At 38.8% G+C, this 24,629-nt stretch overlaps 1 protein-coding gene across 3 annotated transcripts in view; it reads right to left on the bottom strand.

Annotated features, from left to right (window-relative positions):
- Cyp7b1 (cytochrome P450 family 7 subfamily B member 1) overlaps positions 1 to 24,629 on the bottom strand; it is a 181,542-nt gene that overhangs the window by 6,740 nt on the left and 150,173 nt on the right. For all 3 annotated transcript variants that reach the window (XM_085836012.1, XM_021159008.3, XM_029475067.2), the window contains exons 2-5: positions 23,790 to 23,926; positions 17,295 to 17,885; positions 16,622 to 16,828; positions 441 to 616 (exon numbers count right to left, since the gene is read on the bottom strand). In XM_085836012.1, the coding sequence (XP_085692138.1) occupies positions 441 to 616; positions 16,622 to 16,828; positions 17,295 to 17,885; positions 23,790 to 23,926 (1,111 nt within the window). The remainder of the gene's footprint in view (positions 1 to 440; positions 617 to 16,621; positions 16,829 to 17,294; positions 17,886 to 23,789; positions 23,927 to 24,629) is intronic.

Genomic DNA, 24,629 nt, shown 5'->3' with positions numbered 1-24,629 from the left:
CTAAGTCTGTGGCTAATGGTGACCAAGTAAAAATGTCCATTTCAGGTAAGCAACATTTAGAGTTATCTGTATTTCTGTTCACAGATCACATAACTTGTCAAAGTCAGATTCTTAGGGGAAAAAAATCTGTAGAGGCAAAAGCCTTCCTATTATAGGGAAAAAACATAAGTCCTCACCAAACTGCCTCAAATCTTCAGTGGAAATGAGTGAAGGGTGGATAGGAGTGAGTTTTCTTGCTTTCTTTCTTTCTTTCTTTCTTTTTTTTTTTCCTTCGAGACAGGGTTTCTCTGTATAGCCCTGGCTGTCCTGGAACTCACTTTGTAGACCAGGCTGGCCTCGAACTCAGAAATACACCTGCCTCTGCCTCCCAGGTGCTGGGATTAAAGGCGTACCACGCCCGGTAGGAGTGAGCTTTCTTGACTGACAGGATGCTTATTTACCTTTGGAGCATCGAAGATTTCTGGGTCATTGTGTATCATTGGAGGAAAGAGAGCTACAAAATCTCCTTTCCGTAGAGAGTAGCTCTTACTCTCTAAGTTGAAATCCATATCCTCTTGCACTTCTCGGATGATGCTGGAGTATGAACACAGCCTCAGAACCTCAAGAATAGTGCTTTCTGAAAGAAACAAGCCACAGCTTCTATAAGGTGAGAGTGCTCTGCGAAGCTTCCTTAGTCACCTGTTAGAACTCATGATCAAAACCTTGCCTAGAAGGGAACTGATTTCTTCACATCCATTGCAAACTAAGGGAGAGTCAATGAGGCTGTGGAGGCTGAGGGGAAAGAACCTCGTGGCTTTGGCACAGCATCTTTGGGCAGGTGGTCAGCACATTGTTTATAGACAGAGAAAAGAAGGAATCGTCACCAGGAAAGGACTGGTCTGTTAGGGAAACAAATATAATAATAAAGTGAAACTGTACACATACACAGCACCCTACTGGAGGGTTACTTCATCAGTCTGTAGACTATTGTTCCCTTTAAAAGCCCTTAGACAGTTAACTGTAAATTAATTATAGTAGGTACATTTGAAGACAGCTTAACTCTTTATTTCTCTAATGCTAGTTGTAAATAAAATGAGTCAGCATTTGTTGGAAATTTTTCAAAGGAAGAAATTTTTATATGATATAAAAGAAAACCACACTTTTTCTCAGCATCCAGGAAGAATAACATTCACCATCATGTGCTGGAAGATTCCAGAAGCTGAATGTCCTTGGTTTCCCAGTGGCCTTCACCTTTTGCTCCCAGCACGGCAGATTTTATGGCTAATTTCCGGCGATTTATCCTGGCAGTTTGAGGAGGAATTCCTTTGGGAATAATATGCATAATTTGCATAAATCATTCTGATAGCATGCATATCAGTGTGTAGCTCCTGTCTAGAGCGGCATCTCTCCCTTCATAATCAAAACTGACTATGTTTCCACCGGCGTGAATGGGTCCTGGAATATAAAGCCTCGTGCTTTCTAATCAGCAATGTGAAAGAGCGCCAAATGGAGCTTCCCCCCTTTCACATGATAATAAATGATTGTGTTATGACTTACAATTTAGAAACCTCATACACATGTTCAGAGCCTAGTTTCTTGGTACTGAACACAGTTTTGGCATAGCCCATCCCGAGTTATTAGGTTATTAAAGGCAGACCCAATAGAGGGGGCTTGTATACAGCAAAACACAAAAATAAGTATTTTAGTAAGATTTAAACCTAGGAACAGCTCGCATAGGGACACAAAGTAGCTTTGGGTGCCTTCTCCCAGGAGGTTTTTCCTTGAGCACGCATTTGTCTAAAGAAATGAGGCTTCGGTCAGCTCTGTGTGGGCAGTGCAGTGATTCAATGTGACGTAGAGTGAGGCTGTGCATATTCTCTTAGACTGCCTTCGTTATTATAATCAGGCTTAGTCAAATCGGTTTGCTGGTGATGAAGCCAGAAAAGGACTTTGGTTTTGGAACATGGACTTTACTGCAGATAGCCACAAGGCACCTGACAGGACAGATTTCAGCTGGCCAGACACCAACAACCAACATTGCTATGGTGAAAATCAAGGATAGGCTTCCCATGTCCTGCTACTGGTCCTGTTGGACCAACAATAGCATAGCATCATTTTAACATGTGGCATGAAATAGTAGCTGACATATGTAGTAGTTCTGTTCACACAACAAGTCCAGTAGGGGTGTGGGAAGACGAAACACAAAAGCAAAATAATGTTTGGGGTGGCTGCTGTGACAGGATAGGCATTTAACAGTCCGAATAACATGGTTATATCCGATTGGCTGGTGTGCTCTCAGGAAGCATGGCAGCTTGTGCCTACTGCAGTATCACAAATGACAATTGGGCAAGCATATCTTATGCAGAAGTTAATCACAATAATGGAGCTGAAAGTGTGGCTCAGCAGTCAGATCGTAAGTGACAAATCTGTTTTACCTTCCAGTACCAGTTATGTGTGCAAGACGAGGTTGGCTCTTGCTCTGAGCGATCATGCCGATAATCATTAGGCGACAAAAGTAATGAGTTGTGTTATTATCACCAATGGAGAGGCGAGCTTATGGGGTCTGCAGTACAGCATAAAGACAAAAGCCAGCAGCACTTCCAGCCCCAGAATGAATGTGGGCAGAGCTATATGTTGAGAAGGATGACAAGGGCACAATGAAAAAGCTGCAGTTTCTCCTTGTAGTTGTCATAGTTGAGCAGACACCAGCCAGTACCACTGACAGACCAGCTGGGCCCTGGGAGGACTTCCATGCTACACCAGGAGGTACAGTAAATTATCCTGCACGGTAGAGCAACATCTGTTTCTATGCTAGTGCCGAACAAACAAGGCAGTTTAAAACATACCAAGGGATAACCAAGCAACAAATGAACATGACCCTCATTTTTTCCCCTCCTTCCTCACACTCGAGGTGCTAAATTTCATTGTGCAAGCATTCCATGAAAGAGATGCCAGGTTTTTATTGGATAAGGTGTTGTCAGAGAGATTTTACATATTTCCAAAATGGAAGGGAAAAGCTTATAGTATTTTTATTCTTAGAATTGTCTCCTTTCTATCTTCATTTCCTTTATACTAAAGCTAGCACTTGGTTCTCAATTTGCTCTAGAATTATAAAAAAAAAAAAACCCAACAACTTTCCATATACTTATAAATATTCAGTCTTTAAACCTAATTTGCTATACTTAGTTCACATGCCTTCAAGCATTTGTCTTCCAATTCCCACTGAATAAATGCGTACTAATGAGAACCAAGCAAGCTGCTGAGGCAAAGCTGGGTGACTGGGGTCTGGCCTGCCACCAGCTTGTGATAGGCGGGCAAATTGAGTTAAAATGAAAAGTCTTGTCAGCTAAAATTCAACATGGTAGCCAAACGGCAAGCTGTCAATCATCCATCCAAAACAAGGGACTATAGGTAATAAAAGGTCACTGTGGATCATTAGTGCACACTTGGCTTACATATGGAAGCTAATTTTAATTAAACATGATCTCTATCTGTAAATGTTTTATAAAACTTATTGTGCATAATGGATTGCTAATTTATGCAAGCATTTAGCAGGTAATGGGACCCTCTAATTATTAGACTATAGTGTAGAAAAATGGCTATAGAGAATGCAAATATTTGGGGGATAAATCTAAACCATGCATTGCAAGGTGCCAACTGCCATAGCTGTGGTTCAGAGAAGGCTGCTTGTATACTGTCAAGAACCGAGTTTTACTGACTACCATCTATAAGACAATTGGGTCACAAAATTTTCATGATGAACTCACAATTATGATCCTGAACCACCTTCTTTACCTGGCCAGGAGAAAAAACGGGTTTCTTTTTTTAAGATAGAAAATGAATAGGATTAAAAGTTCCTTCCAGATAAAGAGATGGACATGTTTTAAGCTGTGATGTTTTACAATCCAGTGGAAGGGAAATGACAAATCAAGGGAAATGCTCGTAGGAAAAGGCACATCCGCTTTGTCTTTGAAATAATTCACAGATGATTCCCATTTGTAGATTTTGAGTGCCAAAGCAGATCATTATAATCAATAAATCCTGCTGCACTGCAAACACAGATAAGCACATGCACATTTCTGCCTCATACTCAAGCCATGTCTGTATATGTGGAATGAATACACTGTGACATGGCTGCGCTATTAATGTGGGTCACCTTAATGATTGGTGCAGGCTGGCATGCCACCTGATTAGCCATGGTGATCAGGGGATAGTGGCAATGGCAGCAGTGAAAAGAGCAGCCAGCCCCACTATAGTCACTGGGGCTGAAAATGGATAGGAACAGGGAAGGGAACGGACGTGACAGAGCTGTTCTCTACAAGGTCTGATGAAATGTAGCCTAGGATGCACACACACACACACACACACACACACACACACACACACACACACGCACACGCACACATACACACACACACACATTTCTGAGTGTCTGTATATAGTCTCTTAGACAGATGAGGAAGTAAAAAAGAATTGTGATAACTAATATATAATTCAAAGGAAAATCATAAATTTTTAGATCAACAATTGTATATTTGAATAAAGTTAAAAATAAATCCGAGTCAGTACAAATGCCTACCTTCACACTGCATTGCAGAAACAGGCTTTGGTTCCTGCTATTTATGGTTCCTGCTATATATTTATATACATGTAAGTTAAACATTCATATGCTCAATAAAATTTTGTTAAGGTCTTACTCTGCTCAAAGCACTGGGACGGAGTGTCTGGAGCAAAGAGAAATGCACTGTGTGGATTTGACCTGTACTCATGTAGCAATCTGAGAAATAAAAAGTTGAAAATACATACAAGCAAGTAGCTTCTAAGATAGTACTTTAGGATGCTTCTTTATGAGTTAATTGGTGTGTGTGTGTGTGTGTGTGTGTGTGTGTGTGTGTGTGTGTGTGTGCGTGCTCGCACACATGCGCGCGCCTGTGAAATTGCACAGGTGACCAAATGTGTCTATGTTCAGAGGTCACCCTCATGGAAGTTAGGTTGTCAGGCTTGGTGTCAGGTGACTATCAGCTGAGCCCACTCACTAGCTCCCAAGCTACTACTTTAGACATTGCATACCTTACTTGTTAAACTGACCAAGACCATAAACTTTGATTTTTTTTTTCTTCATGGAACAGCTCTAACAGCTTAAACAGCACATGCATTATTGGTTATTTGTTGAGGAAACCTCATAACTATTCGTTTACCATCTTAATTTCTCAGATTCCTTTTCAGTGTATTGATTGAGGTTATAAGGGATAGGACTCAGAACCTTGTATTTGCTAGGCAAATGCTCAGCCCCTGAGCTATATCTACAGTTCAAACTAAGGCATCCATGGATTAATAGTGCATTGTTTTTGTTTGTGTGGTTTTTGATTTGTTTTAATCTTGCTTTTTTATGGTTCTGGGGATTGAGCCCAAGGCTTTACACATGTTGTGTAACTTCTCTAGAACTGAGCTATAATTTGTCATTTTATCCTTCCTCTTCTCTGTCTCTCCCTCTCTCCCTCCGTTCCTCCCTCCCCCTTCGTGTTCTTCCTTCTCTTGACAGGGTCTGTCTTTCTAAGCCAAGCAGACCTTGGACCTGTAATTCTCCTGCCTTTTCTCTCTAGCTCTGACATTATATCCCATATCACTCACTTGACTGTTATGTACAGTTTCTGAGTTATCACTCACAAAAAAGTATTTTTCACATTGAAAAGAAGTTTTCTTCCCTTTAATTTTCAACCTTTATAAACACAAATCAAGTCCTGCTCCCAATCCATTTATAACCCCTAAAACAGATATAGTTATTTTATCATTTCTTTAGGTGTAGGGGTGGTGCTTTTGTGCTGGCTAGGCAAGACCTCTACCCCTGAGATATACCCCAGCCTATATTAACCATTTTTTATTTCTCTGTTAGAGATGATATGGCATTAGCCTTTTGACATTTGGTAAATTCAGATAGTTGATAGGCCTCTTACAATGTGCCAGAAATACAAGCACTGCTTGAGTAGGAAAAGAGAGAGGTGCTTCTATTCTCTGTGCTCCAGATACCATACTTCTATTGGTGTGTCACATGTGCAAGCAGATTAGGAGTGAATTTTCTAAATAATGTAACCACTTCTTCCTTTGAAGCATTCGGATATCTCAGAGATTACCAGCGATATTGGCTGCCTGTTAGAATCACAGCAGATTAGTTTTAAAGCAATAAGCATAACATCTCCATCCTAGATCAGTGAAATCAGAACCACAACACTAACCGAAACCTTGAAATGAGGGGTGCTGAACCTTGGCCACATAATAACATCTCCTGGGGGACTTTTAAACTCATCAACCCTCACTACAGAATGATAAAATCAGTCACTGGGGACCAGCCCAGGGCTTTTTTTTAAAGCTCTCCAGATGATTTCAGTGAATAATCAAGTTGAGAGCTGTGGTTTGAAGCTGGGTTCTGCCAAGAAGCCTCATTCCTTTCTGTCCTGGTTTGCTTTTAACTCTCATGTGATGAATTTACTTTTAATTTTCATTACAGTTACCTTCCAATCAGCTGGCATTTCCTTCCTGAACCTCTTAGCTTTGTATTGAAATGCAGAAATTGGTAATAGTGACATCAGTATTTTGTAATGATGTTTCCTTATGTTATACATGAAACTTTATTGTCTATTGTCTGTTTGTAAAGTATCTCTCTCTTCAGTTAAGATTTTTCTCACAGGAGACTAGTGCTATAGTGTAGTCAGAAAGCATTTGACTAGCATATGCAGAGGCCCTGGGTCCAATCCCCAATATGGCAAAAGGAGAAGAAAAAAAAATTACAAACATGAAGTGAAATTCTTTTTTTTTTAGCATAAGAATTTTTTTTTCATGAAGTGAAATTCTTACCTTCTGTGAGAATATTTTGGTAAGCTTCAAAACTGCCCCATTTGTCTAAATGCCTATTTTTCCCTCTATACAATTATTTTATAATACTGAATCCTGTATGTGAGAACCAGTGGTACGTGTTGTATAAAAAACAGTGGTTGTTTCTTAACCAGTTTTGCCTGAAGTGACAGTGATTACCATAAGTCATTAAAGCCAACAGCCTGCCTCTGGGTTTGCTCCTGTTTCACTGTGTGGTTTGTGTTTAATTCTTGCTGAGCCTTCCTATGCAGTGATCAAATGAAAATACTAACTAAGCTACACAAGTCACTAACACAACCTCTGGCATTTGATCAAATAATTGTTAACAGATTTAGGATAGGAATAGAACTGGGAAGTAGAGTGTGTACTGAATATTGCTTTAATCCCTTGCACCATTACAACAGAACAAAACACACTATTACTCTAGGATCTTATCCTGAGGTTACAATCTCTGTCATAGTCTCAAGACTTGTCTTACGTTTCCCAAACTTGTCAACATGGACATTGTGGTAGATGGCTTGGAATAATCTAAATATAAAAATATTCTCTTAGTGGGGACAATAAGAAATAATATGGGATAGTGATATCTCATGAGAAAGATACAGTTATGGTCATCAAAATCCAAGTGAAAAATTCTGTCTCTCTTCTGAGACTATTTCTCATTTGTAAAAAGACTGATAAGATTTAACAGCAGCCACAGTCCCTCAGAGTACCTTGGTAAAGACCACATGAAGTAACTAAAAGCTACTTTGAAATATTTAAACAACTAATAGGTTTAACATAGACATACGGTTATTATGATTTATTATTGGACTTTTAATTTTGAAGCTAACACTTCTGCGTTGGGTCTCTATCTCCTCATTGCACTGCTCACAAGAAATAGATTTAGACTCTTGACAGGGAGTCAGGAAGACTAATGTCAGATCTCCACCACTCTTCCTTGGCCACTCCCAAAACACTTCTCCAGTCTTATCCCCAGTTTTGTACCAGAGCACCTGCTGCAGCCTGCCTTCCCTGCCCTCATTTCCAGTGGATAACGCAGCTCTACCTCTTCAAATTTCCTTTCCACTACTTTCTGCTTTATCCTAGCCAGCATCTCCCACAGACATTGCCTGGAAAGTCACAGGCCACTTCAGCCAATAAAGAAGGTAGGACAATGGTGAATTATTACAGATCCTCCATTCTTCCAAGTCTAGTGCCCCAGGCTCTTTGTCAGTTCTGTAGCAGATCTCCTGTCATGGCTTCTCCTCACTCTCTGGCCCAATTCCCAGGGGCTAAGCAGATTCTAATGGAGCACTCCACTTTTCTTCCTGATATGGACCCATTCCTAAGTGTTAGCATACAATGTCTAAAAACACATTTTACCTGGGACCTACTGTAGCCACACATATCAGGAGTCCCAAAGAATTTTCCACCAGGCAATATACAGTCATCACACTCTCCTCAGAACCAGAGAGGGCAGGAGAAACCAAGAAGAAAACAATCACCCAACAAAAACAGTACCAGGTATCAGCATCAAGAATTACATTTTTTTTCCAATGTCAGATGCCTAGATGCCAGTGTAAAAACACAATCAATAATAGCCAGACAATATTTCTCCATTAGAGTACAGCAATCATACCACAGCAGACCCTGAGTGATGCAACATAGCTGAAGGACAAGAAAAATACCTTCAAATAACTTTTATGAATATGACAGAGGTCCTTAAAGAGGAAATGAATGAATCTCTTAAAGAAATCTATAAGAACACAAACAGTGGAAGGATATGAATAAAACAGTCCAACACCTGAAAATGGAAATAGAATCAATAGCAAAAACTCAAACTGAAGGAAATTTAGAGATGAAAAGTTCACTCACTTGAAGTGCAAGCTCAGAGGTAGCCTCACCAATGAAATACAAGAGATTTTTCATCTCAGCATTGAAGGCACAATCAATTAAATGGATATGTCAGAAAAAGAATATGTTAAATCTAAAAAAAAAAAAAAAATCTCCAAAACATCTTGCAAATCTGGGAAACAAAGAGTTGGTTCTTTGAGAAAACCAATAAGATGGACAAACCATTATCCAAATTAACTAAAAGGTAAAGAGAGAGTATCCAAATTGACAACATTAGAAGTGAAAAGGGAGATAACAACAGACATTGATAAAATTTAGAGGATCATGAGAACACAATTTAAAAGCCCTTACTCCACAGAAAATGTAAAAGAAATAGTAACTTTTCTCAAGCCACACCACTTACTAAAGTTAATAAATATCAAATAAGCAGGTAAAACAGACCTATACCCCTATTGAAATACCAGTTATTAAAAGTCTCCCAACCATAAGATGCCCAGCCTCAAATGATTTTAGTTCAGAATTCTACCAGACTTTCAAAAAAAGTTGATGCCAATATCACTCGAATTATCCCACAAAATAGAAAAGGAAGAAACATTGTTCAATTTATTTTAAGATAGCACAGTTACCCTGATACCAAAGCCACATAAAGACCCTCATAAGAGAATTACAATAATTTCCCTTATGAACATAGATGCAAAGTTCTCAATAAAACATTTACAAAACAAATCCAAGAACACATCAAAGAGCTCATCCACCATGGTTGTGTCCACTTCATCCTAGAGATAAAAGGTTGGGTCAACATACAAAAATCAGTCAATGTAATCCACCATAGAAACAAACTGAAAGAAAAATCCCACACAATCATCTTATTGAATGCTGAAAAAATCTCCACTAATCCCAAATCTGATAGAGGATTAATAAACAAAATATATCAAGAACTCAAGAAGTTAATCACCAAAAACCCAATCTAATAAAAAAATGGGGTATAGAATTAAAATGAGATTTCACAACTGAGGAATCTTGAATGGCTGAGATGCACCTAAAGAAATGTTCAAAGTCCTTAGTGTTCAGAGAAATGCAAATCAAAACAACCCTGAGATTCCACCTTACGCAAATCAGAATGGCCATGATCAAAACCTCAGGTTACAACACATGTTGGAGAGGGTGTGGAGAAAGAGGAAGATTCCTCCATTGCTGGTGGGATTGCAAACTGGTACAACCACTCTGGAAATCAATCTGGAGGTTCCTCAGGAAATTGGAAATAGATCTACCTGAAGACCTAGCTATACCACTCTTGGGAATATACCCACGAGGTGCCCCACCATGCCACAGGGGCACGTGTTTTACTATGTTCATAGTGGCCTTATTTATGATAGCCAGAAGCTGGAAACAACCTAGATGTCCCATGATAGAAGAATGGATATAGGAAATGTGTTTCATTTATACAATGGAATACTACTCAGCTATTAAGAATGAGGACATACTGAGTTTTGTAGGCAAATGGATGGAACTAGAAAATTTTATCCTGAGTGAGTTAACTCAGACCCAAATGGACATGCATGCTATGTATTCACTAATAAATGGATATTAGTAAAAACAAACAAACAAACAAACAAACAAAAAACCAAAAAAACCAGAATACCCAAGATACCATGCACGGAACTCAAAAAGGTCAACAAGCAAGCAAGCCAAAGTGCCCAAGTAAGGACACTTGGCTTACTCAGTCCCACTTGGGAGGGAGCAGAAAGCAATCACAAGTGGGGAGGTAGGGAGGGACATAAGAGAGAAAGTGGATGGGGGGAGTAGTTAGGGGTAGAGGGGAATCTGATCTGGTTTTGGGCAAGGGAAAAGAAAGGACTGAAGCCCTGAAGGTCAGCAGAAAGAATGGAAACAAGCAACCTCAAGGAAGGAGGTTGGGGGGACGCTCCAGAATGCACAAGAGACAGGACAGGTGAGAGACTCTCAGGATTCAAAGGGAGGGACCTTAGATGAACTGCCTGACAGCAGGGCAAGGGAACTTATAAAGCCTACCTCCAGCAGGAAGACAAGGCATCAATTGAGGGCAGGGGAGGGGGGCATCTCACAGTTACAACTCTGACCCATAATTGTTCCTGTCAGAAAGAATTACAGGAATGGAAATGGAGAGGAGCCTGAGGAAAAGAAGTTCCAGCAAGAGGCCCAAAGAGGGATCCAGCTCAAGGGGAGGTCCCAAGGCCTGACACTATTACTGAGGCTATGGAGCACTCACAAAAAGGGACCTATCATGACTTCCCTCTGGAAGACCCAACAAGCAGATGAAAGAGTCAGATGCAGATATTTACACTCAACCAATGGGTAGAAGCAGCTGACCCCTGTTGTTGAATTAGGGAAAGACTGATAGAAGTTGAGGAGAACCAGCAGTCTCAATTAATCTGAATCCCTGAGATCTCTCAAACACTGAACCACTAAACAGGCAGCATACACATAAGTATACGACCCCAACACACATACAGCAGAGGACTGCCAGGTGTGTTCATTCAGAGATGATGCACCTAACCCTCAAGAGACTGGAGGCCCCAGGGAGTTTAGAGGCCAGGTGGCATGAGGGGTGGGGACAGGGGGTAGGGAGGAGGTATGGGATGTGGAGCAGTATGAGGGTGGACTGGAGGGGGGGAGATAAAAAAATGGAGTGATAAATAAATAAATAAATACAAGCCCTTTGACAAAAGCTAACACCCCTTCATGATAAAAGTTTTGGAGAGTTCAGGGACATAAGGGACATACCTAAACATTATAGAGGAAATTTACAGCAAGCCAACCTCCAACATCAAATTAAGTAGAGAGAAACTGAAAGTAATTACACTAAAACCAGGAACAAGGCATGGCTGTCTACTCTTTCCCTGTTTATTCAATATAGTTCTTGAAGTTCTAGCTATAGCAAGAAGATAACTGAAGGAATTCAAGGGGATACAAATTGGAAAGGAAAGAGTTAAAGTAATTGTATTTGCAGATGATATGATGGCATACATATGTGACCCAAAAACTTCTATCTATTGTTAACTACTCTTAACAATAAACCCCTCCAGTGATATGGCTGTATACAAGATTAACTCAAGAAAATCAGCAGTCCTCTTATATACAAATGACAAACAGACTGAGAAAGAAATCAGGGAAACAACACCATTCACAATAGCCACAAAAAATGTAAAATATCTAGGGGCAATTCTAACCCAGCAAGTGAAAGGCTTGACTTCAGAAGATGGAAAGGTCTTCCATGCCCTGGATCAGTAGAAATAACACAATAAATGGCTATGTTAACAAAAGCAATGCAACTCAGGTTTTACAGACCTTCCTTGAAATGACAATACTCAATTTGATCCAGAAGAACAAAAGCTATCCAGGATAGCTAACACAATCATGAACAATCGAACATCTGGAGGTATCATCAATACTGATTATAAGCTGTACTATGTATATAGTACTATGCTATAGTATGTATAGTATAGTATGTATGTATAGTATGTATGTATAGTATGTATAGCATAACACAAAACATGTTTGTCTATGTTGATCATTGGAATCGAATCAAAGATCCAGACATGGATCTACATATCTATGAACACCTGATTTTTGATAAAGAATAAAAAAGCCCCAATGGAAAAAAGAAAGCATGTTCAACAAATAATGCTAGTCTAACTGGATGTTTGGATGTAGAAGAATGCAAATACATCTTTATTTATCAGCCTACATGAAACTGAAGTCCAATTGTATCAAAGTCCTCAACATAGAACCGGATAAACTGAACCTGATAGAAGACAAAGTAGGGAATATCCCTGAACACATCAGCACAAGAAACATTTTTTTAAGCAGAATACCAATAGTGCAAGGATTAAAATCAATGGCTAATAAATGGGACTTCTTAAAATGGAAAAGCTGCTGTAAGGCATAGATTACCAACCATTAATATGACAAGACATATTTAATGGGAAAATATTTTTATCAACTCTGTAAAGGATAGAAGGTTAATATCCACAGTATATAAAGAACTCAAGAAACTAGATCAAATAATCCAATTAAGAAATGGGGTACAAATGTAAACAGAGAATTCTTGTCAGAACAATCTCAAATGTCCAAGGACTACTTAAAGAAATGTTTGATATCTTTACACATAAGGGAAATCAAAATCAAAATTACTCTGAAATTTCATCTTACTGCTGTCAGAATAGACAAGACCAGTAACACAATGACAGCTCATGCTGTGAGAATGTGGAGCAAGGGCAACACACCATTACTGCTGGTGGGAGTGCAAACTTGTACAGCAACTATGGAAATCCATATTGTGTTTTCTCAAAAAAAAATTGAGAATTGATCTCTCTCAAGATCAATTCTATACTACTATACTAGTCTTGGGCATATATCTAATAAATGCCCCATTCTAACCCCAGGATGCTTGCTCTACTATGTTCACAATGGTTTTATTCATAATGGTAAGAAATGGAGGGCACAGCATAAATCTTTCCCTGAAGGGAAAAGTGGGTGGACTGGGGCAGATGGGAATGGGAACAGGAGGGATCAGGTAGGGAAGAAGGGAGACAGTATGAGGAAAGATAACTATAATAGGTGGGCATTTAGGCAGTGATATGCAAGCCTAGTGCAGTGGAAACTTGCTGGAAATTATGAGGATGACTCCAGTGAGGATTCCTAATAACTGTTGATATGGAGCCTGAACCAGCCATCTATAATCAGACAAGGCTTTCAGTGTTTGAACTGGGATACCAACCCAGCCACAAAAACCATTGACTTCTCCTGCCTGAAAGATGTACTGGGCCAATGGTAGCTCAGAGCTTGTGAAAGGGGCTAACCAATGACTGGCTTACTTTGAGGGAGCCCATGCCCAATCCTGCATGATTGGCCAGGATTTGGAAGCTGGATGGCTCAGTGACCTAAGGTAGAACCAAACACAACTGACAAAAAAAAGTCAATGAAATGATTCACAATTATATTCTGCTATACTCATAGATTGATACCTAGCTTAATTGTCATCAGAGAGGCTTCCTCCAGCACCTGAATGGAACACATACAGAAATCCACAGCTGAATATTAGGCAGAGCTCGGGAAAGCCAACAGAAGATGAAGAAGAAGGACTATAGGAAGTAGAGGTAAAGAGGACGCCAGGAGAACACTGCCCACAGAATCAACTAAGCAGGCCTCATGGGGCCCACAGAAACTAAGGCGACAACCATGGAGCCTATGAGGGTTTTTGTTAGGCTCTCTGAATTTATTATATATATATATATATATATATATATATATATATATATATATATATACACACACACACACACACACACACACACGCACGCACGCGCGCGCGCGCATGTGTGTGTGTGTGTGTGTGTGTGTGTGTGTGTATGTGTCTGTGGTGTAGCTTGGTGTTTCTGTGGGACTCATTCCAATAGGATTGGGATGTCTCTGACTCTTTTGCCTGATTGTGGAACTATTTTCTTATTAGTAAGTTGTCTAATGCAGCCTGGATTTGAGGGTTTGTGTGTAGTTTCACTGCATCTTACTCTGCCACATTTGGCTGATGCCCTGTAAGGTCAGCTCTTTTATGAAGATAAATGGAGGAAAGGGAAGGTTGCAGGGGTTGAGGGACTGTGAGGAATGGAGGGAGGGGATGTAATGTATAAGAGTAGAATTAAATATAAAACATTTGTTGTTTCTATACATTGGGTAAGCACGGGAGAGCTGTGAGGGCTCCAAGATAAGAGTCCCTAAGTCTAGCTGTTGACCTGCATAGACCTAAATTACAAGTTCAGAATTTGACATTTCTTGTGGTTCAAAAATCTGTACTGACTTGTTTTGTGTGTCAATTTGACATAAGCTGGAGTTATCACAAAAAAGGAGCTTCCCTTGAGGAAATGCCTCCATGAAATCCAGCTGTAAGGCATTTTCTCAATTAGTGATCAAGGGTGGAAGGGCTCATTGTGAGTGGTGCCATCCCAGGACAAGTAGTCCTGGCTTCTATGAGAAGGCAAGCTGAGCAAGCCAGGAAAGCAATCCAGTAAGCAGCATCTCTCCATGGCCTCTGCATCAGATCCTGCTTCCTGACCTGCTTGAGTTCCAGTCCTGACTTCCTTTGGTGGTGAACAGCAGTATGGTAGTGTAAGCCGAATAAACCCTTTCCTCTCCAACTTGCTTCTTGGTATGATATTTTGTGCAGGAAGTGGACTAAGACAAAAATCTAAGCATTTCTTTCTTAACAGTGCACTTTAAACACAACCTTTTATTTCAATAACAAACAGTTGCTTGCTAGCAATAAACAGAGAGTTGATGAATTTCAAGCAAATTGTTAAGAGTAATAATTATGTGAAGACTACAAACATAGTCTTTGGAATTCATTTGCATTATTTTTGATCTTCTCATTCTTAACATGAAAGGGTAATTACCTGGATATATGGAAAATAAAACCTAGAATTCCGTAGAAACTAAATCAACTCAAAAATACTACTCATCCTAAGTATAGACAACTACTCATATTCTATATAAATTTTGTGTATTAGGTCCTTAAGTGTTCTGCCCCTCCCCAAAGAATATTGGCATCTTCATAATGTAGGGAGTATTTTTTTCTGAACATGTAATTCTTTTGTAATTTCTTTAGGAACATGAGAGGTGATGCAGGTTTCATAGTTGACTACAGTATAAGTCACATTGGATGCTGTTGCCCCTGTGATATGTCTCAGCCTGTCCAATGGGAACCATCTCTGCAACACTTGGGGAAGTCCTGTAGTGCTGAGGAACAGTCAACTGTAATCACACTGTTAGGACCTGATATCTCAGAATCTGCGGAGAGAAGAGAGACTGTATCTTATGTATAAAAACTTGAGGCCAACACAGGCTAACATACTAATCTTATTAAGCCAAGTAGCCCAGAAATAGAAATCATATAAAAAAAAAAGGCATTTGTTCAAAGAAACTAAGAGTATATCGTCAAGAATGGCATAGGATGACTCATGACTTCAGAGGGAACTGACATGTATCGGTACAGATTTTAACTTTACGTTCCCTACACAATAGTGAGAAGCAGCTTGGGCAAACCCAGAAAAGGAAAAGGATACCTGTATCAGACCCACAGCTCATGTCAGGTGTGAGGCTAATGAGTAAAAACAAAAGGAAAACTGTGGGAGAAGCAAAACCAGCCAGCTAGGATAGGCCACAGATACATCTGCCATACTGTTTTGTTTTATTTCCTAGAACAGTGAGAGTTTTTTTTTTTTTTTTTTTTTTTGTAAGAATATCGACTTTTAAATGATGCAGTTTGTAGCTGTTTTGCTCGACTGCCTCACACCCTTCTCTACCTGCCTCCCCTTCCTCACACTGCTCCCTCCATTCGTTCCTCCCTGCCTTCCTCTTTCTTTGCTTTGCTCCTTTCTGAGTGTTTAAACCACTAACCATGAAAAGTATTTTGACTACCATGATAAGAACTGTATGCCCCAAGCTATATAAAACACCGTGAGCTGTGCATGAAATGCAAGAACCATTTTAAGAAAGAGTAAGTATTTGTGTGTGCACATTGCCTCTCTGAAACACTTTCCTGTTCTGCCATGGAATCATTCTCTGTCAAGACAGAACAACAGTGTTTGGGAGGCATCCGCAGACCAACAGATGCTCAGAATCAATTGACATAATAGGCATACACAACCACCCCCCCAAATAATTGCAAAGCTTTGGTTTAGCCCTTTGCATACCTTGCATAGTTAATTAGCTAGGCCTTAATGTTTACATGCAATGAGAGTATCTACAGCTATAAACTATATAATTTATAATTGATGTAAATGGGTGTTATTATGTCAATTAGGCAGCTGTGTCCTCCACCTCTTGGTAAACAGCTATGAGTGATAAACTGAGTTTGCAGAGAGCTACCTTCTTCTCTTCATAACAGATAAAAATAAATTACCCAGGCAGACCAAGCTGTCCAATTGTTCTCTGGTGAAGTGGACAGAAATTCCAGGTCCTTTCTTTTGACCTGTTGACTGCAGGAAACTGTCAATTTCGTCACGCAGGGCTTCCATAGCTTCAGGATGCCGAAGAATATAATACACTGCCCAGAACATAGCTGGAATGGTGTTTGCTAGAGAGGCCCAGAGAAAGCCAAGATGATGTGCTGGGAGAGAATAAGTGAAAAGGAAGATTAATAGCGTTTATTACACTGATTAGATTTGCAGTGTGCTAATTAAAAGATGTTAGGACACGGACCCAGCCAAGGATCAGTGCATGCTAATGAGAACCAATAGGCTTCTGAAGTCTAATTTTCTGCTTAATGAGAATAGTTTAAAATGTAATGCGTGTTGCAGCAGGGGAAGGGGGGTGCGGGAAGGTGGGATGAGATAAAGGAGTAAATGCCACTTAGTTATACTCTTTCTCATTATCATCATTAAATATCTTGTTTTACCACCTCAGCAAAAAAAAAAATCAATTATCACAGAAGGTTGTTTCAGAATAAAGCATTTTATCATTAGCCAATTAGAAAGAACATAAAAAAATTTCAAGGACGTCATTTTATCTTTTTATCTCAAAGGTCTCCTGTAAATTATCTTATTTTAGGAAGTGATCATTCAGTACTTTCTTACCTCCGATTTCAGAATCGTCATGCCTATAGTATCTTTTCAGCATATCTTGCCTTTCCTGAACAATTTCTGACTGTCCTTGCATCTGAGCTACCTTTTCTGATGTGAGGCATTTTATAATTTTCTTCTGCATAGATTCTTCATTTCTTAGAAGCTGAATAGGTATGTCAGATACTAAGTATGGGAAAATGTCATCAAATTTTAAAAAATCATCCCTTAGCTCACTGATAATTTGTTTCTTGTTACCAGCAAGAATTTTTCCATAGAGAGTTGCAAATGTGATCTCAAATACCAGTGAGCTACAGAATGCAAATATTCTTTCTGTATTCCAATCTGTGTTTTTTAGCAGTTGGGACTCAAATATTTCTTTTACTTCTTGGATCATAGTTTCCAGAAGAGCATCCAAAGGTTTGCCTTGTAAAAGTAGATAGGCTCTGTGAATGTCTTCGTTGAGGTCGTCATCAGATAGCAGCTTCTTTACGGAGAAGGCTTTTGCTGATAATCGTCTGCTGAATTTCTCAAAGCTTAATTGTTTTGGGTTTTTCGTTACATACTGGTACTGGAAAGGGTTCAGAACAAATGTTATATACTTCCCTAAAAAAGAAAAAGAATATAGTTTACTTGATAGCAAGACAAAATACATTCCTAAAGTCTCCAAATCTTTAAGTAAAAATTGAAGAAGATATTAAGAAGTTAATAGTTTTATTAAGCTATTTTAAAACTCTCCATTCTACTCAAAGGCCCACTAAGTCCCCTTTGAAAAAAACGGGTAATGTGAAAAGTTTCTGGAAGCTTCCATTTCTTGAATTTCTAAACTTTACTGTTCACTATGGTTGGTCTCTCAAGCCTGGCAAAAACTTTGGAGTTGCTAGTTGAACTCATTAGTTGAGACAGCTGAGAAGCAAAGCCCAGACACGGGCTCCTTGTGCTAGCTCAGCTTTACTCAGCTCTGGTTTCTCACTGCAGTACTGCTTTAAGATGCATCTCATCTGATTAGAAAGATCATCAGTGCCGTGCAATGGGGCAGCTAAGTCTTTCCTTCCTAAAAGCACACACCACATACATTCCAATAATTTGTAGTATCTGTGTTCAGCTATTACTACCTGTACTCAGTTCTCCTCCCTCTCCCTCTCCCTCTCCCTCTCCCTCTCCCTCTCCCTCTCTACCTCCCTCTCCACCTCCCTCTCCCTCTCCACCTCCCTCTCCACCTCCCTCTCCACCTCCCCCTCCCTCTCTCCTGGATGAAAACTTCCCCTATGATTACTGGAATTCCAAATGCATTACAAAAATTAATCAATGTACTACAAGACAAAGATTTAGAATAATTTTCTACCAAATTTTAGAGACAGGATAAATGTGCTTTTATCTGGGAAATTTTTAAAATACAGCTAAGTGTTAAGTATATATGAGAATATATTTGCCGTGACTAATTTTTCTCCAAGTGAGTTTCATCCAATCCCCTTTTCCTGGATTCATTTATTATTATTGCAAGATAATGTAGAAGTGAGGGAGGTCTGGAATAGCCACTCTTTCTGGTTGGATACTGATTCTGTCTTCTCCAAATGAGGGAGAGTTTTGTTTTCATTCATTCTTTGCTTAGCTTCAGGGAGGGACACAAAAAGGACCACATTGGAATTGGGCATTTTGAATCACTTCCTTTACCATTACAATTTTATTTAAATTGCTAGCATCTGCCAGACAAATAGTCAGCAATGGGGTAGTCAATTTTCTCACTTTTCAAAGAGATAATTTTAGGTAAATCTGTTTATTTTCACAGGTGATGGTTCATTCATTCTTCTTCCCAAATGATTGGGTTTTGTTAAATAATAATAATGTTATTTTAAGTAAGGATCTAAAATTCAAAGCCTATATACAAGGTTTAACTTGTAAATCACAGTCTTTGGAAAATATTTTGAATTTTTTCTACCAACTTGTTTTTACATTCATCTAATTCTAAAGAAAAAAATTTTAAAAAGTATTCATCTCAGGAACTATCAGCTACAACATGGCCTTTGAAAACAAAGATTGGATACATCCAGAGTTCTGCTCTGTGTAAGTCATTAGAAATAGGCACATTTTCTTATTTCTCTTTCTCTCTTTTCCATCTCTTTCTTTCCTTGTTCTCTCTCTCTTTACCTTCCCATTATCAGAAGAAAATATTAGATTTTTTAACAAAAACATAAATGTGAAATAACTGGTTCAAATCAGCAAACAAATATAACATCTTGTAAACATTGATTGGTTGGTTGGTTGGGTGTGTTGGTAGATATGCCCTTTGGGTACGCATGTACCACATTGTGCCAGTGGAAGTTGGTCCTCACCTTTTACCTTGTTGCTTTTGTTTGAAGGGCAGGCTGATTGATCAGTGAGCTTCCAGGCGATTTTTTCTTTGCCTCTGTTTGTGTATGTGTATGCATGCATGCGTGCATGTGCATGTGTGCGTGTGTGTTATAGATAGATTTGTGTGGTGTGTGCATGTACATTTGCAACTACATGTGCACAGGGAAGACAGAAATAAACACCAGCTGTCTTCTTCAGTGACTCAACATATTATTTTTGGAGACAAGGTCTCTCAATGGATCTTAGGCTCATCAATTCAGCCTTGCTGGCTGGCCAATGAGCTCCAGGAAATCGACTTGTGTCTATATACTTACAGACACACTTTCCACACTTGCCTTTGATAGTGGTACAGAGGATCTGAAATCAGGTCCTTGTGCTTGTGTATCTGGCACAGTACCAACTGAGCATCCACCAAGCCTGCTAAGGTCTTTGAAAGGACCATCACTGAGAAGTTGAAAGTGACTTCTCATTCTAGGATCTGCACCTTTCTTCCTTGTTCCAGTGTTATTTCTTCCCTAACAAGATGCATCATTCCTGCCTTCTGCCTTCAATCTTTCTGAAGGAGATGTGGATCACTTTAGAACTAGTTATGTTTTCTAGATTTTACTTTTCAAATTGGTTTGGAAGTACCAATAACCCTGGAGATTTAGCTGGCTTTCCAACTTTTAATCTTCAGTATAAACAATTTAAGCTAAGTTTTCCAAAATTAATATTAATTTAAACCATCTGTCCACCATCTGCTAATGTGAGATGTAAAACCAGAGTTTCTTTGTGTTCTGTAATCAGACAGTTAAAAAAATACATATACATTTAGAAAATGAATTTAAATTTCTGAACAAAGGGAATTTTTTTTGAAAAGTTATCTTGAAGGCTATGAATTCTCAGAGAGAAATTTACTTTTTCTTATTGTGATTTTATGCAAATGAATACCAAGTATCAACAGGAATGCAGCCTAGTTCACAGAGATCTTAATGTACAAACAATATCCTTTGCAGTGTTTTCAAAAGAGAGGAGAATGCTGTCAGAAATGGATATAAAATATTGATTTTAAGAATTGCAAAGTTTGCATTTGTCTAAAATATAAATGTTAGAAGGAGTCCCATGTCTGAAAAGATACAGTATAAAATAAGTTTCTGCCCATTAATATTGAAATAAGACCAACAAGTTTAATATCTTTCTGGCCAACTATTTTATTTTTCTTCCCTCTTCTGGAGCAGACTGGGAGTACTAAGTTCAGCATCCTTAGATAACCCATCTTTTCTGATATCTTTTCCTTAGGAAGCCAATGCCACAAAATTTAAAATAATTTGATAAATGTGCTTGAAGTCTTATACACAGGAAGTCTGACTTTTAGATAAAAAGTGAGCTTAACTCACTTTTGTTTTCTTCTTAATGTTGGCACTAAGTAGATACAGCCTAGGAACTCAAGTCAGTTGTTTAATAAGTCAAATATGTATATTCATATATATATGAAAGAAGAGAGAAACAGAGAGATTTTCAATAAATTTTCTAAAATTGTAAGATTTTAGTAAGGTCGTTCTTCAGCAGATTTTGGGTTGAATGTTGACCTATAAGCATTAGTTGGGCAGCTGACTTATTTGCTGAGAAAGATCACCATTGTAATACTTACTTCCTTTATTAGGAAGATTTCTCTAGCAGTTGACAATGATGTACAGTGGAGCTTCTCTAGGATGACATTTAGGGAGAAAGATTCCATTGCACTAACACACAAAACCAATTAGAGAACTATTTTCTGTGGCAGGTCACGAATTTACATGGTTTCTCATAGAAAGCTATACCTTTTCATTTCTTTATTAAGGTGACAATTGTGTCCCTTGAGAGTTTTGGGAATGACAATCATTTTCTTGCCCTGCAAAAGCTATACACTCACTAATGTCACATGACAAGGACAAGGGTGGACAACTTTGCCCCTCATTTTTTAAATAAGTTATATCACAAACTGAGCATCAAAATTGTACATTCATAGAGATTCTCAACAGGGATGTATTCAAAATAGTGTAACACATAAAAAGGGGCCATCACAACCTATTCACTGGTGGCTGTTTACTGCCTAATTAAAAACATAATTATGACTAAAGTATTTAGGCAATCAGTATTTAAGTCAGTATTAGGTTTCTTAGAATTTAGGATTACTGTAATCTGTGAGCATGGATTGATTGCTTTTGTTTGGTTGATTTATATAAGGCATGTGTTTATGTGTACACATATATGCTGTGTGCTTGTAAAGAATAGAGGTTAACCTCAGCTGTTGTTGCTCACATGCTTCCCACCATGTTATTTGAGAAAGGGTTTCACCAGGATGGGAACTGGCTGACTGAGATTAGCTAACTGGACAAGGAGCACCATAGATCCATTTCTCTGTCTCTTCTTCCCATATGTTGGGGTGATAAGTATATCGCATCATGCAGCAAACACTTTACAAACTGACTTATTTTCCCAACCCTCTTTCCCTCCACTTTTAGAAAATAAAGTGTTGTTATTGATGGTTTCTTGGTTTGGTTGGTTTTGTTTTGTTATTTGTTTACAAGATTTTACTGGCTGGCCTCAAACTCAAGACTCTCTTGCTAAAGTTTCCCAAGTGCCAAGAAAACACACACATACAGACACAGTGTTTTTGCTTTAGAAAAGTGAATCTTTTCTAGAGAATCTACAAGTTTCTGTGGAATCATTTTAGGCAACTTTTCTATAAGATCTTAAAAAGAAAAAGCTACAGGTTCTAACAATTTTTGTACTGCTCACTGGAAATTTGAAATTATATTTTAAAAGTTTTTTTCAGCTTTTAAGATCCCATTAATTATTAATTTTTCTTTCTTCCATAATTTATTTTTTGTTCACAATATATCCCAATTGCAGCCCTCCTCCTTCCTCTCTTCCCAGTCTGGCCCTGAAAACCTCTTCCCCCATTAGTTCCTCCCCTTCTTCATAGAGAAAGAGAAGCCCCCTTGGGTACCACTCAGCCCTGGGACATCTAGTTCCAGCAGTAATGTTAATTTTAAAAAAATAAACACTCTTTGCAGCTTTAGTTTAATCCTAAGCACAAGTAGAAAAAAAATGCTAGGCATATCCTTTGTCTACCTAATAGTATTTATCAACTCTGTGTTAGGGATTTCCCCCATCAAACATTTATTATGATTCAGTTTGTGCTGAGTTCTAGAGTGTCACTAACAGAAAAAGGAAGGAGATGGACAGGAGTAAACCATTTAGGTATGAATTACACTGAGCAGAGGTACTGTGGATAACTAAGCCCCAATGAAGGGGTTCCAAAGGTTGAATAGTATGTCCAGGAAAGGACCTCAGGAAGAAGGAAGACGTGAAAACATAAAGAAAGGCAAAAGGAAGGTCAAAGGCACAAAGGCATGTTCTGTGTGGAGGAATGTTCCATCAGTGAGATATATTAATTAGATCGTAAGCACAAGGCAGGATGAGAGTGGAGATAGGAATGAACTGTATGGAGGTCTTGGGAAAATCATATTACATGTTACACTTCTTTCTAAGATGCGTGATTGTTTTTCTTTTCATTTTTTTTTCTGAAATTACAGTTCATGCAATTATCATGGGAAAAGATATATCAGCCATCAGGGGAATGAATAAGTTGTAATAAAACTAATGCTGCCTGTTCAAGGGTGAATTAAAACAAACCATGTGGATGAGTCAAGTTGGAACCCTGTCCTTTTATTACTCAAATGCTACATTTACATGGTAGCCAAAATGTACAGAAGGTTGCTGCTGATCCACAGGACAGTGATTACTGGCAGAAGACTGTCTAATTCTCTAGGAATAGAACAGAGAAGCTGTTGTGAAAGATGTACTGATATAGAGAGACATGCATTCATAAGGTCTGTGAAGGACACTCAGAGTCAATGGAGAAACCTGAAGGGCCACATTCAAGAGAGTTGAAAGCAACTGGATATTTTATGAAGACAGGAGAGATCAACACGGGACTAAGAGGAGGGGTCAGAGGATTCTGTAAGCAGGTTTTGTATATGGTCATCTCTGTGCTCACATTTGCCATTCTTTGCTTTTGCTCTGCAGTGCTAGATGAATGCTCTACATTCTGCCTATGAACAAATGTGAAGACATCAAAGAGCAAGCAAGAGATTCTGACACATGCCAAGTACTCAGAGCAGAGCTTCTTACCCACAAGGAAGACAGTGAAAGTGTCACCATGTTGCCTTTGAAGAGTTTTCAAGAAAGTTAACGGATCCTTAAAGAATTTCAGGGCCATGCCAAGATAAGGAAGCCAACCTTTTATCAAGGGTGGTTCACGAGGGCGCCTATGAAAAGAAAAAGAAAATGAAAAAAAAAATGGGTTATTCATTCAGTCTAAGAGAACACATGAATGGCACAGCCTGTCAGTTCACCTCTTCTTTGATTCTTACATCACCATAGATTGTGCTTATGAAGTTTTTCAGTTTGTGTGGATATGTGTATGTCGTTCAGGCTCCATTTTTGTTGAGCACCTTTTGATACTTTGTTTTCTTATAGGGATTCAACAACTGCTTGAGAGCTGAGACACAGTCTGATATATTTATCACATGTTCAGTTTTCCATCAGAACACCACTGTATACCTGAAGGGTCTGTGGCTATGAGGACCAATAGCTAACCACATCAACTCTCAGAATGTATTTGGAAAATTGTCAGTTTGATAAAATGCTGAATTTTTTAAAAAAAAAAAAAGCCACCGTCTGATGTCTTCTACAAATCATTCTATAAATGTTATGTATTAAATCTAATAAGAACTCGACTCAGTTCTTTAATTCTTTAATTATATAATTTTTATTGTATTTATATGGGTGTTTTGCCTGCATGTATGTTTGTGTACCAAGTGACTGAGAAGGTTAAAAACATGGCACTAGATATCCTAGAAGTAGAATTAAGGACAGTTGTGAGCCAGCATGTGGGTACTGGGAATCCAACTGGGGTCCTTTGAAAGAACACAAGTGTTCTTAATCTCTGAGCTTTTTCTAGCAATCTCC

This window comes from Mus caroli, unplaced genomic scaffold (assembly GCF_978045245.1).
Source record: "Mus caroli unplaced genomic scaffold, Mus_caroli_1 scaffold_3, whole genome shotgun sequence".
Taxonomy (NCBI): Eukaryota; Metazoa; Chordata; class Mammalia; order Rodentia; family Muridae; genus Mus; species Mus caroli.
The sequence above is the reverse complement of the archived record's forward strand: the minus strand, read 5'-3'. Positions and strand labels throughout refer to the sequence as shown.